We start from the raw sequence: 15,331 nt of genomic DNA, 5'->3' as shown, positions 1-15,331 counted from the left end.
CCCAGAATGAATGAAAAATTCATTCATCAATAGAATTAGGACATATTAAAGATCTAACAATGAAATAAGAAATGGCTTACGCTGATGCTGCGAAATTCTTGGTGATGATCTTTGGCCGGCGAAATCAAGTGGACAATTGCAGAATCCAAATGTGGAGGTTAAACTAGTTGAGCTGAAAAGGACAAGTTGACAGGGTGATTGTGTGAAGGGTGAAGAAGGATAGAATTTAGATTTGAAGACGGTAATTGAACTCAGCCAGAATCAAGAAGATTAAAACAATTAGTTTAGAAATCCAGATAATCCTCATAGAATATGATTTATGGGGAGGATTTAAATGAATATTATTAGATATATAAATTTGATTAATAGTTTAATTATAAGATCCTGCCCTAGTTCAATTAAAGTCAAAACAAATATATTGATATTATTCAACGTCTTGAGTACAAAACCTCTGAGAAAAATGTCTATTCCCGCGCACTAGGATAACTTTTGCCAAAGTTCCTCCAATTGGGTCCCGCAACTCAATAAGATAACTACGCCGCAGGACAGCGCACACAATTTGTATAATGAAATCAATCACATCTCTCAAGTACTCAGTTTTCTCAGGTTCAAGACATTAAATATAGCGCGCGGAGCGCGGAAATCACGCGAACTTTTGTCTGAGGGCAGACAAACAAGTTGGGGGAGGTTGTGGTGAGATCAATCAACCAGCAACAGCATCAAAATGCTCAGATCACGCCTTACGTAGAAGTTCCACATTGGTCATCCAAAACAGCCTCACAATTATACAGCTGCTCCAAACCCTGAAGAAATCAAGGCCCAATACTGGGTGGAAAGAAGAACAGCTGAAATCAAGAAGCAACTCAATCAATTACGCCTCACGTTGAAGGCTACAACTCCGGCAGAGATAGAATACTTTGTCTCTCAGGCAGAGAAAGAAATACGGAAGAACATCAAGTCTCCACCCTTTACTCCTGCTGTCTTGAAAGGCCAACATAAGGGCCTAGCCATCAGTTCTCAAACAAAGGCCAGTGTGGAAAAGACTCTTGCGTTGGCCGGTATCTCAAGACTCACTTTTGACTGGGATACCCATCTTGGTGCCAATTTGCCTTGGAACTCCACTGTGGTCAAGGTTTTGGCAACCACATCTATTGAGTGGATCCGTTGATCAATGCCCTTAACCAATCAGCAGGCTTCACAGGCACAAGCAATAATACAACAATGGCTCATACTAAATGCCGCGAAATTCAAGAGTCCAGAAACACAAGCGGTGACAATTACAAAAATTGAAGGATCAAAAAGCCACTGTTGGGACACCACTTGTGGAACTTCTATGCTAGGCGTGATCTGAGCTTGGAAGGGAAATGTAGAAGTCATGGATAATGACAGACTACACGGGTGCTTGAAGGGCTGCCTTCCTTGAATAAGCTTCTAGGTTCTGGGAGAATGTACACTAAGAATTTATAGTGTGGCACAATCTTTAGAACTATTCTTAACTCTATCTGACTCTGAACCCTAGTTACCTGTGTTCAGTGCGCAAGAGATGAGGAATGTTATATGTAATGGATGTAAAGAGGAATGTTATATGTAGGTGATGTAAAGAGGAATGCTATATCTAAGGGATATAAAGGGGAATGTTATATGTAGGTGATGTAAAGAGTAATGTTATATGTAAGGGATGAAGAGGAGGAATGTTATATGTACTATGAGATATGTTACATGCCTGATACTTGTGTAAAGAAATGTTACCAGTTTTCTGGGTGTGAGAATAATTGTGACAGCTGAGTGAAATTTAATATGAAGGTTATTTGTACTATGTATGTTTTGTATGTAGTTTATACTGTAATTTGATATTAAAATCTACCTCTTTTGTATACTCTTGCTGGTTGATTGATCTCACCACACCGTTGTAACCAAGCTTTTCAGCCCAAACCTTGAACTCAGATTGCTTTGCGGGAGAGCTCACTATTCAACAACACACATAGTCAATCTGCAAGATTAAACAACAAGTTGATTGAATGACTAATTGAATGTAGTTAAAAAGAGTTTAAGAGCATATGAACGTGAATAGTAGCTCACCTTGTGCCAACAGTGGGCCGCTACGCTAAACTACGCTATTTTAGCCCTAACGTTTAGCGTAGCGGCAAAAAGCGCTGGCCTTTTTTGAATAGCGTTAGCGCGCTGTTAGCGCCGCTACGCTGCGCTAATTTTCAGCGGCGCTAACAGCACGCCAATTTTTGTTTAGCGTTAGCGCTAAACTACAGCCGCTACGCTGCGCTACGTTGCGCTAAGGCGCTTTTAGCGGAAAAACGGCCTTTTTTGCCTCAAAAAGCGCTGTAGCACAGCGTAGCGAACGCTATTTTGCGCCCTGCGTGCTTAGCGTTAGCGCCATTGCGCAAATCTGCGCTAACGCTACGCTAAAAGCTAAAATATCTTTGCACCCTGCGTGCGTAGCGTTAGCGCAGATGCGCGCAATTGGGCTAACACTACGCTAAAAAATAGCGCATTTGCGCTGCGTTACGCTACGCTAACAGCTTTGTTAGCGTAGCTGACCCACTGTTGCTTGTGCAAAGTAAAACCAATGCCACTTTTGGCATACTTTCCTTTCTTCTTGATTTTTCCTGTAGGTTTAGGATTGGCTTTGGCTTTGGATTCTGATTTGGATTCTGATGATGTATTAATATCAACCTCATCATCTGAAGCAGCAATCTCTTCAAGCACTCTCCCTCTTCACTAATTGTTGGAAGGTTTTGAATGGAATTGGATTTTTGTGGGGCAGGCCCCTCGGAAGTTGATAACTTGATTGCGGCAAGGCCTGCGCCTAAGATGAGGGATAGCACATGACAGAAAAATTGCTGGTGGTTGACCAAATGATCCCAGAACGTGTCGTCGTTATCACCAATTAAACAAGATAATTCAGCTGTCATTGTAAAGTTATTAGAACCCAAATAAGTTGTCTTTGCTAGGATGTAATTAGTGTAAGCAAAGTATCAGCATTTTGAACCAATCTATGGTTTTCAGGTAAAACAAAATTGCACTTATCTGTTTTTGAAGGTTATTCTTTATGAGGACCCTGGCCAACAGCACAGCAAGAAACTTTCCGTTGTGATTCCATGATATGTGTTTGATTGTGAGGTGCTGTGATTGATAGACCCACTCTTTAGTTATGTAACATGCAGAGATTCCAATGAAAAACTTATGGCCTCCTTTGGTAGTCCAAACATTGGAGACAAGGCTGATTTTTGAGTTTGCGTGCTGAAAACAAGGATATCAAATCTCAGTGTTGAGAATATTAATCTTGGATGTATATTGCATGCACTCACCTTGATTTCATCCAGAACTGCTTGCTGAAGCACTAGATAAAGGTTTTGAGCAGTTTTCACTGCCCAAGTTTGGGAATGGATGTTTGATAGGGGATTCATGTTGTCACAGACAATACGCAAGGTCCTATCCTCAAATCAAGCCCAGGGTAGTGACTTTTCAATCAGCCAGTAGACCATCAACTTGTTTGAAGTATGATTTTCAAAACGGCCCTTCGCAACAAATGCTGAAATTGCAGCACCTGACTTCTTGTCCAACCCCAAAGATTCTTGAGCTATTTGAGCAGCAGTTGGTGGTAGCTTGCAACCTGAGGCTGCAGCAATGGCTCTGGATCAATTGAGGCAAGCTGACTGGATTGTTCCTTTAAAGTCAATGTCATCACAGTGAATCTTCAAGTTGTAGTACGAGGAGGTGGACACTTTGACAAATTTTTTGTACCAAAGACAACAGGAAGAGAGAGAATTTTCTATCTGGGTGAAGTACACAAGAACACTATCTGTTCCATCCTTCCAAGGGGCGATATTCTTTTTGGCTTTTGACTTAAGTGAACATGTGGCTGCTTTTTTGTTTTCATTGTCTGAGTTCTGCGACATGTTGTACATCTTTTCAGGTGCAACACCGGTGTCTTGGCATGAGGTGGATTAAACTTCCATCTGAAATATATATCAAAACGTGATACCCAATTAACGTGGAAATTATAAGTTGGATGGATTTAATAAAACTTGTGAAAACCATTACCTGGCAGTGGGAGCCCGTTCCAGAGTTTGAAAAATTTGATCTGGTTGTGTTTCTGTTGCTAACAGTAGGGACTTGAAGGGTTCTGCAAGAATCCGTTTCAGTTGAAACAAAACCTGGGTTAGAAGTTGGATTTCTTTTGCGGGCAGATTGCCTTATTTTTGGCGGAATTTGTGGGCCATGGGCAGGAGTACTAGTAGGATCAGGGTTTGAGATGGCTTGAATGCAATCTGGAGTTGAATTGAGGTTTACGGCTGCCATAGTAAGCAAACCAGGAACTTGGGAGTTTTGAAATCAGTCAAAGAGGCCAGGGCCACCGGATGCTGGGCACCTATTGAGTTTAGTGCAGCATTGCGTCAGATTACGCTTAAATTGGTGAGAGTAGACTGTGCCGCATGCCCCACATGTGCTTTTCAGGCGCTGATAGCGGTGTAGCGGTATTTCCGCGCTATCACTGAAAAGTAGTGCATTGGTGCGCTACTGCGCTAAAGCTTTACTATTTCTTAGCGATAGCGCAAAAAAATCGCTCCGCTACATGGAGTTCCAATTTATCATAGCGGGACCGTCGCTACGCTACCGCTAATAGTAGCGAAAATACCGCTACACTTTCGCTATCCGTCTATAGGAATAGCGGGGCATCGCTACGCTACGCTATAATGCCGCTTTTTGTAGCGTAGCGTAGCTGTTGCGGTGTTGATATAGGATTTCAAAGTAGCTCCTGGAGAACATTCAGGTCCAACAATAAAAAAAAGAGAGCTGGAAGCTCTCCTGAGGACCTGAGCTCCTGCTTTGCAAGTTTATTGGAGATTCTGGAAGGTTTCAGTGAAGTGGAAATTGGCAGTGACAAGAGGCGTTAAAAGCTCTGTTGGCAATTTCAAACCTTCTTCTCTGATTTCCCAGACCCTTAGTGCAAAAAAATAATGACAATTGGTACTGAGATCAGAAAGGGTGAGCCAGGAACAGAAAAAATGCTTTGAGGAAAAGCTCAGAAGCAAAAGAGAAAGGTGGTCAAGGAGCCCTCACAAGTCCAAAGATCCCAAACAGACACCTGCATCTGCTAGCTTGCCTTGTGTAAAATTGAACTCAGTATTTACAACACACTTTGTAATTTTTGTTCAGCTCAGTAATCAGATTCAGAAAAACTGATGGTTTTCATTTCCATCTTACCAGTTATGTTGATTTTTGTTCTAATGATGAGGGATGAGCAGTGGGAAAGAAGATAGGGGAAGATTCTCATTCATTCTGAGAAGGAAAAAAAGAGACTGATTACAAAAACCGCAGTGAAACTGAAGATAGAATCTCCAGTTATGGGCTCTTAATCTCTACCTTGGTGTACATTTGGCAACACAAAAGGCTCAATTTTTTTTTTTTAATTTTTTTGAGAATTTTTCTCCTGAATTTTCATTGAATTGAGCTTTTTCAAAGGATGGAAAAATACATCAATGTTGTGTATTGAAATGATTGTTGATCTTTTGATAGAAAGTTTTGAGGCCAGATGGGTAATTCTCCTGATACCAAGTTATGAGAATGAATGCAGCAGTTCTTTCCAAAATAATAGGATATTCATCCTCAGAAAAATACTTAATCAATTGTATTTGAACAATTTGAAAGCCATCAAAGAATAAATCTCCATTCTCTTTCTCTTTCTTGAACTCCCATGGAGCATGATCTCCCTCAATTTTTGTAGTCCCAAATAGGGGGGGAGATCTTTTGGTTGGATTGAGGATAAGTTTGAACAGCCATTCAAATAATTCTCTTCTGCTTTGATCAAATTTCACTTCCTTTATGTTGAGATATTTATAGGCCTCAATATGAATGTAATTGATTGCCGCAAGTAGTGCTTTGAGTTTCTTATATAGATTATGGTACATGATGGGGCTTTTATTTTGATCTTTATTCAAAATACAGAAGATCTTATCGTCTGAATCTTCACTTGGGAAGTACATTGCAATTGATAACTTTGGATGGATGGTCCTGAACTTTTTTGCAAGGCCAACCCTTCCAGCTTTGTATTGACAGCTGAAGTTTGCAATAAAGAATAATGGAACTGTCTTACCTACAATGTCAAACTTCGGATAATAGACCAAGTTATTGAAGACATTTTTTTGGGGGACCAAGAGCAATAAATCATCCATATTCTTTTTGAAACTGGGGTATGAATAAAATTCATTAAATTCTTTTGTTTGATGATTCAAGGTGGATGGGTGCTCTGAAAAAAGTTTCACCCCAAAGAGGTGCACTTTGATTTGAGAATCAAATTTGATATTATTCATCAACTCAGTAATTCATTTTCTTAACTCTGTGACAGTTTGAAAGGAATTACTAACTTGGATTCCTAGCTTTGAAATCCTCCAACAAGTATTTGGTAATATTCTCTACTTCAAGGCTTGCATCCCCCTTTGAGAAGTACTGAATTAATTTTATCTGAGCATCACCAAATTTATCATCTCTTGTCCATTCAAATTTTGATGATCTTCTGATCCCAATGATAGGAATACCTTGATCATCTGATCCAGATATTTCATAGTCAAGCCAATCTAATAACCTCTCTTGCAACACCCTGTACATGAATGTAGGGATATTCCAACTGTTCAGCCACTCTTCGTGGAGCTTATAGATCCATCTGATTAGAAGATAATAGCTTGAAGACAGCTTCTGATTTTCTTGAGCTCTTTTTGTTGTTGGATTGACAACCCTCAGGACCACAGGATAATTTTTTCCCAAAAATAATCCTACATTGATCTGAAGGTATGGATACGGGATGTGTGTGTTTGGATACATCTGTCTCTTGGTGAAACACTTGGAATTGAGTGTTTCACCAAACTTGTCATAGTGTTTTTTGAGGAGTGATATCATAAAATATCCTTTTGTAAAAGTATTTTCATCACTCTGCACCTTTGTGCCTTGGCAATCCTGTTGAATCAGATATTCAGCTGCTGATCTTTTGTTTGATTTTGTGGATGAAAACAGGGTATTTTTGACATTTAATGGTGGAATTTTGAGTGCTTTGTCACAATGAATGTGACCAACTCTTGACACTGAATGAAGTCAGGTAAGTCAAATACAACTTAGATCTGATGAATCCATGTATAATACTAACCTGGATTGACACAAATACTGCTGTGAATGTTTTGGACCATCTCAGGGGTGGCACAAATTATGCTACCATTTGCTGTGGGCTTCAAGCCTAGGATTCCATGATGGATTCAGACATTAATATTATTAAGTACAGTGAATAAATTGGGTATAAACTTGCATTGGGATGCAGGAAATCAAATTACCAGTAATGCAAGTCTTTGTATCATGAGTCCAAGTGTCTTTTGTAATTGATGCGGACGGAATTGGATCAAATGTAGTCAACAGCTTTCCTTGAGTGTGGCTGTCCTCGCGTAAATTTTTTTCCAATTCATGTAGCATACTTTGCAAGTCAGGAGAGAGTGGCATTGAAACAAGATCTTTGGCCTCAAAATCTGCCCGCAACGGATTTGCGAGGGAATGAGGATGATGATGAGATTCATTCCCTGTATTTTCTAAATAATTCTCAGGAATGATTGACGTAGTAGGCCCTGCCAATGAAGCAGTGTTGCAATGCTCTCTAAAGAAATCCGTTTGTTTATCTGCAATGTTCTCCCATTCAGAAAACTGATTTTTTCCCGATTTGATAAGTGAAACTACAGCAAAAAAGTAGAAGATTGAATGGAGAGCAATGTACCGTTGGAACTTTGCGCAGAAGTGCATTTTGAAGATCGTAGATTGCGAGAACCAATGCAGTTGGACTCAACATAAGACCTCAGGGAATTTTCTTACAAGCCTGCATTTTATATTTCTAAACGATCATCGGAGCTACCTTAACGCAGATCCTAGCTTTGTCCCCGCGGAATAGCCTCCTGTTGCGGTGCGCTGACCAATGTACACAGGTTGGAACTTCGCCGAAGTTGGGCAAGAATCCTGAGGGACATCCTCACTTCTCGTTCTCAGCCCCCCAAAGTCTAACCTTCCCCTTCAGGCCCTTGGCACGGCCAAATCTCCTTGGAAAGAGGTGACACTATGTTATTCTCGACATGAAAGTACATTTTCTGGACTCGTATCAAGACTTCATCACATGGAATCATGCCGAGACAATTTTTTCGGAGATAGTGATAACGTTTCAGATCAGCGACTACGCATATGTACTCTTCAGTTGACCTGTACAAGAGATCCCGTGACTCTTTATCCCCTTGATCGGATGTGTGCCAAGCAAGACTTCGGAAAGCAAGACTCCAAAGCACGAGCTGCTGAGGTGACTCAAGTCAGCTTTTTGGCATTTTTCCAAAATTTTCAGTAATCTGCCAGTCCCTCCCTCAACTTGGCAAATTCATTCTTTTTTTTTGACCAAATGAATGATTGTTGTGGAGAGGACCACATTTTCAAAAAAATTATTATCCAATTTCTTCAACCTGTAATCGCAATTTGGAGCAGTCAATCATCTACTCCCTTCTTAGGGGGAGGGTTGAGTAAGTCACCCTCAGATAATAGCCTTGAATCATTTTTTTACCTTCAAGGTTAGACAGATTGGTGACATATCGTGTTCAGTTTTCTAGTGTAATCTTGCTTTGTATGTTGACCTCATTCAACAGGACCCTGGAAACCCCCTACAGAGGTGGCTAACCAAAATTCAAAGATTTTGGCAAAATTCATACATCGGGGGGCACCAGGGAATGATTTTTTTTGGCTGATTTATATATTTTTGTGCCTATGCTTGGGACAAAATCCCCCGGGGAACCAAAAAAAACCCAATGACAAGCGGGGTTCTGGGGGCTTTTAGTGGATTTAACTGAATTTCAGCAGAAATTCATACATTTATGCCATGTTTGGTGTGCACCCTTTGGGATTTCAGAACCCATTCATACCAATTTGGTGCCTAACATTTCGTAAAAAAATGTAAAAATTCATACATATATTTTACCCACCTCCTTTGGGGGTTTCCAGAGTCCTCATTCAACTGTCAGTGAGCGTGCGAGTTTATGGTCTCTTGGGTTTCCAGTGCATTCCTCAATCATTTTTGCCTTTGAAACACCCGGAAAAGGAAGAATTTAGGGCTGGAGGAATGGGGAAAGGATAGGAATGAAGCCATGAATCTTACCTATCATTTGATCCAACACGTCATGCAGGAAACCTTTGAGGTGGGAGTTTAAAAATTGATGCAAATATAAGACCTGGCATTGAGGCAGATTTTCTGTTCCTGCCTTCCCAGCTTTCACTGTGTGTAAAGTCCCTCCTGTGGAGGGCCCTTTGGGCCCCCCTTGGAGGGACTTTTATAAGTTTGAGGCAAGTCCATAACTGAGTACTTCACAATATTAGTGGACAGGCCAGGCTGGGCTCAAGCTCCCAAATCTGCTATCCGGCCCCACGTCTACACAGAGGCGGTCATGGGATTTCCAGCGGCGGCTCTTTGGGCTTGGAGTAATATGGGCCAAGCCGGTATCCTACGGGCAGCCAGAAGCAGGACCGCGGGATAGGTCAGATGAATACAACTTTGATCAGAGAAATCTCCTGTTCCACCACCTTCCATTCTGGCTACATGAGGTTGGTCATTCTTGTAAAAACCCTGGGGAAGGAAGAAAAGGTACCACCCAACAGTCAACTACACAGCTTTAGCAGGCACCAACTCTCCCCTGGAGAGGTATAACACCAGGCCATAACAATTTTATTGGAGGACTTCCCGTCAATCTGCAGCCCCCTGCAGAACAAGATCTGCAGCCAGAAAACCTTAATTTTTTCAGGGAAATGCTGTCCCAGGGACTGCAGATCTGGTTCTGCAGGGTCTGTAGATTTCAACGGAAATTCCTCCATTGTTTGGCTCTTCCGGGTTTTTATTTTGGAATGTACATAGTTCAAAAGGTTTGAAGCTTAAATTGTTTTAATTACAAAATGTACAGGAGTAATGTTGGTACCCCCCAAGCAGTCTGGGTAAGGGCTTGAGAGGTTGGAACCTCTCCATTTCTCTCACTTCAAGTTGAATTTATTCAGAGTATACTACTACAAACAGGGGGAAAGTGGTAAGATTTCCCTTCTTGCCTAAGGAGTCTCAAATTGGGCCTGAGCCGGCCAGGTGGGTGTGACTCTAGCTTAACTAGCCTCTTGAATGGAGGATTTGGGGGACCTCGCCTGGAGGGCTCTCCGTAGGAAAGGCCTATGAATAATGTCTGCTGGCTTGCAGACAAAGGAAGGATTTTCAATCTTAAAAACACAAAAATACAGTTTCAAAAACAACAAAATGACTATACAGCCTTTTTGGAAGTTCTGAGGCCCAAACTCCAAAACTGATTGAGAAGTAATCCGGCAAAAGAAATCACCAAAGATAGGGATAAGGTTCTCATAATTGGCCGGCTAATCACGGAAACAAACCTTCTCTCATACTATCAATCCCAGGTATTGTCAATGCTACACAAGACCTGGTCAGTAGTGAAGGAAGATTTATTTGACGCGGCACTCCCGTCACAATGGCTCACCGACCTGGAACGCCAGATCCGATACATCAAGATGGGAGATGCGGAGACCTTCAGCCAGTACACTACTTGGGCCCGGACTCTTCAAAGGCTGATCAACTTCGACGGCGAATTGCTTTCCGACTTTAAGCTGGCGGAGGGGATGACATTTGGCCTTCCCCCAGAGCTTGAACACGAAGTCAATAAACTAGCACTGTTCATGTAAGAAATCTATGACCATGTGAGAGATATACATCAGCATACTTTCCCAGCCAAATTGGCTGGCACAATGGGATAAACTTTATTTCAATCTTACTGATGTTTAGCTTACATGAAGAGTGCTACTAGATCTCCTGAAACTGGAAGGCTTCAAGTTCAAAGAATTCGTCAGGAGGGCGGGGAACTGTTACGACGCCCTCCCAAAACAAATCATCCAACCTTGCACGGGACCGCCATCCACAACAAAACATCAAGGATCAACTACCGTTACCGTCCTGCGGGAAGAATAATATGGCACATTCACGCATACCTCGACTTGCTCGACAAATGTCACCACTGCAAACAACACTGCGGGTTTGCAGCGGGCACTTGCCCAGGCCCGGCGTATCGCGGTCCAATAGATATTTTTTCCTCCTTCACCGTCCCTCCAAAACCAGCAGACTACGTAGCACCACAAGCTTGGACAAAAACGCAGGCCGCAAGCAACCGTCCATCAGTAGGCCAACCCGGCCGCCCAACTGGAAAACCGGCTGGAATTGCAGCATTGGAGGAAGACAAGACAGACGGCGACGATTACGAAGAATCTTACACAGCGGCAGTCTCCTCCCTGGCACAAATCAAAGATGCGCTGGCCACCCAATTGGCTGCGTCCCCTGGGCCCAATCCTACGCCCAATGTCCCCCCACTCCCGACCAGCTCCACTCTAGCTGCTGCTCACCCAACGATTTCAGTGGCAATGGCTGAGATCTTGGATATCAAGCGCCGGTTCCTCTTGGCCGGCGAGGCCGCAGCTGGAGCCGTTCCAACCTTTAACACCAATATCCTTAACTCCGTTGAATCCGGCTGCCCAGAAGATCAGTCCAGTGATGAGGGGTATGTGTGTTCCCCTCCCCCCCAACCCTTCACCAATTTCATGCGGGACGCTGCTTACAAGGGTCGGTGAAAACAGATCAATGGAGTGAGATAGGCCGGATCCAACAACAAAAGGAATCCTGAAGGATATTCCATTGCTCTCAAGATCTATTTTTGGATTTTCTGATGATATGCAAGATTGAATATCCTATCTGCAACAATTGATTGGCTAAAGTTGTTGGATCTGCAGATATATGCAGGTTTGTGAATCCAAGATCCACAAGGCAAGATGGTTGTAGATCCTTATTTACATTTCTTGTTTTTTATTTGTATTTTTAAAAGATTAGTACAGTGAAAATGATAGGGATTGGGGAGATGAGACCAGCACCATTTCAAAGATGAGGTCCAGAAGTATATTTTGGATCTGGGGCAGGTCCACAAGAGCTGAGGCAGAGGCTGGGTGAGACTGAATATTTTTCCTCCAGCCATTCATGATTTCTTGCTGAGCCAAATGTTTGACTGTGTGCACACTCCCTGCAGGAGGGGATGCTTTGTGGCTAGCCCCAGCAAGCCTCCTAGCGGGGGGACTTAAGTTAAGCTGGTGGGACCCACAAATGACCAGGTGGGTGGGGTAATCAAACCCCCAAATACCAAAGTGCCTTTGTAATATTGCATCACCAGGAGAAAAAAGTAGTCACTTGATGGCAAGTGAGATGATGCAGCTTTTTTTTTCAGCTCCAGCACTGCTCCAATGCTGCTCCTGTCCACAAGCACATCTAGGGCTCACCTGACAGGTGTTAGGATCAAAGCACTCAATGTGACAAAACAAGATTCTGCTCAGCTTTGGCCCTGACCCAGCTGATGCTCAGCTTTTACCCTGGCTCAGCTGATACTCAGCAAGCTGAGCATCAGCTGGCCAGCTGGCCCAGGACTAGAGAATGTCAACTTGTACCCATTTGGCGGTACCCGGCACCCGCGTGCGGGTACCGCCCACACCCGCCATGCACCTGCCAGGTGGTGCCGAGTGCCCTTTTTTTTTGGAAAAAGCGTTGCGGTACCCGGGTACCAACCCCAATTACTGCTTTCCCCCGCTGGGTTAATTGGGTAACCCTTGGACCCCTGGCCCTTTGCCCGCTTTGAGCTGCCCTCAATGACTGACAATAGACCGGTCATCGGCAAGGACAGGCCATTGAGGACGGTCCCTGGTGCAATCATTGACGGGAGTTTTTACTCCCCTTGATGACAAGTGCCTGCTGCTGTTTGTTTGGGGAGCACCCTCAATGACCATGACCAACCTGTTTGATGACCAGAACAGGTTGGTCATCAAGAGGTCCTCCCCTCAATGACTGAACTGTTCCGGTCATCAAGGGGAGGACCTCTTGATGACGCGTCCATTCCGGTCATCAAGGACACCTCTTGGTGACCTTCTTGATGAAAAAAAGCTGGCAGGTACCGCTGGTACCCGCCTAAAAGACCTGTGGTACCTACCAGGTGGTGCCGGGTGCCCCTTTTTGGCAAAAACTGCGCGTGTACCGGCGGTGTAAATGGTACCTGGGTACGTTTTGACATTCTCTACCCAGGACTGGGTCAAAGCTGCGCATCAGCTGGGACAGGACTAGGAAAAGGCTGAGCAAGGACTGGTACAAAGCTGAGCATCAGCTGTGCCAGTACTAGTACAAAGCTGAGCATCACCTGGGCAAGGACTGGTCAAAAGGATTTATTCCAATTCTGAGAGTGAGATGCATGAAAAAGCTGAGTATGAGCTGGGCAAAAAAGCTGAGTATGAGCTGGGTACCAAAGCTGAGTATGAGCTGGGTACCAAAGCTGAGTATGAGCTGGGTACCAAAGCTGAGTATGAGCTGGGTACCAAAGCTGAGTATCAGCTGGACAGAACTGAGGATCAGTTGGGCTCATCAAAATCTGAACAGGACCTCCTTGGTAAATTTTGGAAGTTGAGGAGATGGTTGGAAGATTGGGGTAGATAGCGGATAGATAGTGAATAGATGGTAATTAGCTGGCTGGAGCTGGTGTGATGTCATGTAAGGGTTTCTCCCTTACTGAAACAGAAGTCAAGCTAGATGCATATATGCATATGCATATACATTGTAGGATTCTCTATATAAGCTTGTAGTACTTGACTGCTCTCATCCTCTCTTCTTCCCCAAGCTGGTCTTCACCTCGAGGTTCCCCTTTCCATCCCTTCTCACGACTCATTAGTGAAATATCATTCTTTTATATAGACTCCTGGCCTTTGGCCCTCCGTCCCACCGACCCTTCCAGTGAGGGTTCACTGAACCCTTACATGTCACTTGTCATCAACTGACTATTTTATTTTCCTGGTGCATGTCAACTGGCAGCAGTTTCTTGAGTTTTTTTCACAGTGAATGCCATCAATTTTCATTGCTCCTGTGGTACAACACACTTGAATTTTACCTGTGCATATTCATAACCAATCACTTTTTGGCCTTTTCACACTTTTCCCCCTTGATATATACAGAGTGGGATTTACCCACTATTTGTGGTGCTATTTTTGCACAAATTGCACTTTCTGTGCTATGTCCTAGCGCCGCAGCGCTACAAACATGCTAACTTGTGCTACCAAGTTGCAGTTCTTCCCTCCAAGGCAGTAGAGTTACAGGTTAGCAAAGTGCAGAGGATCAAAATCCCACTGCTCTACCTGTAGCAAAGTGCTTACTGAAATATTTCAAAGATCTAATATTTATTTCTTAGTTAGACTCTATTTATGATCTATATACCATTTATAGATTAGAAATAGAGAAGCTGGTATAGTACCTAAGAGCAAGCAACTAGCCGCTCTGTCTTTTAAGATGAGGAGCTTGGTTGCTTTACCAAGTCTGCTTTGAGTTTAAGTTGAGAATTTTTCCTCCAGTTCACTGCAGCTGTTGACGATTTGTTTGTCAGTTTAGAGCTTTGCAGGACTGCTGAGAGAAACATTTGTTTCTTACTGAACGAGGGCCTTTGGCTCTTATTGTCCAATCTTCTTTTCTTTGGAGAATTAGAGCAAAAGTCTCTCGACGTTGTCTGTTTCAGAGAACATCAATGATCAATTTTAGCTTCCTTATTCTCTTTTCTGAGCTTTGAACACAAGCACTCACCGCTTTTCATATCTTCTCTTTGAGTAGCTACTGCGGCTTTATTGGTCTGGTTTTGATCCTGTTTGACAATGTCTAACAGTTTCAGAGATAGCTTTTTAGTTCTTTCTCCTTTGACCGTTAGTTCTGAATCACGCTACTTACCTTTGGTTTTTTCTGTGATTCTTTTTTCTAATGGCGTTTGGCAACGTGGTTCCACGTGTTGGTTCTTGCTGCTCGCGGATGCCAAAACTGTAATCAGCATTGAGCTGTCATCAGTATCTGCACTTTTCCCGCTGCGTGGCTTTGACTGCGGGGAAATGGTTTGCTTTGCTCACCTTTCTCTGCAGCTGTTTGAGCTCCCGGCATCTTCCTCAATTTATGAGGACGATGCTGTTTGCCTTGGCATGTAATCTCACACTTACACCATTGTTGTTATTGAGGATAATTTTTATGCACTCAAGGTTATTGTTATCTTTTGAATGCAAGCTTGAAAAAACAAAGGGTAGTTATGTTACATTGCGTTATCCGCGCCATTTTGGTAACGTAACTACCCCTGTTATCCGGGGCCCCCCGTTACTTTACTAGTAACGGGGTCATTTCAGGCCCCGCGCGTAACATAACGGGCCTCAAAAATGAGGCCCG

At 43.1% G+C, this 15,331-nt stretch overlaps 1 protein-coding gene across 1 annotated transcript; it reads left to right on the top strand.

Moving 5' to 3' along the window:
• Positions 1 to 8,281: 8,281 nt before the first annotated feature.
• Positions 8,282 to 14,224, top strand: PtA15_5A628 (uncharacterized protein; the record flags this gene model as incomplete). The annotated part of the gene is made up of 3 exons (XM_053169409.1): positions 8,282 to 8,344; positions 11,293 to 11,541; positions 14,204 to 14,224. The coding sequence occupies 3 exons, from the start codon at positions 8,282 to 8,284 to the stop codon at positions 14,222 to 14,224; spliced, it is 333 nt and encodes a 110-aa protein (XP_053020609.1).
• Positions 14,225 to 15,331: the final 1,107 nt, after the last annotated feature.

The sequence above is a fragment of the Puccinia triticina genome, chromosome 5A (genome assembly GCF_026914185.1).
Source record: "Puccinia triticina chromosome 5A, complete sequence".
Classification (NCBI taxonomy): Eukaryota; Fungi; Basidiomycota; class Pucciniomycetes; order Pucciniales; family Pucciniaceae; genus Puccinia; species Puccinia triticina.
The sequence above is the reverse complement of the archived record's forward strand: the minus strand, read 5'-3'. Positions and strand labels throughout refer to the sequence as shown.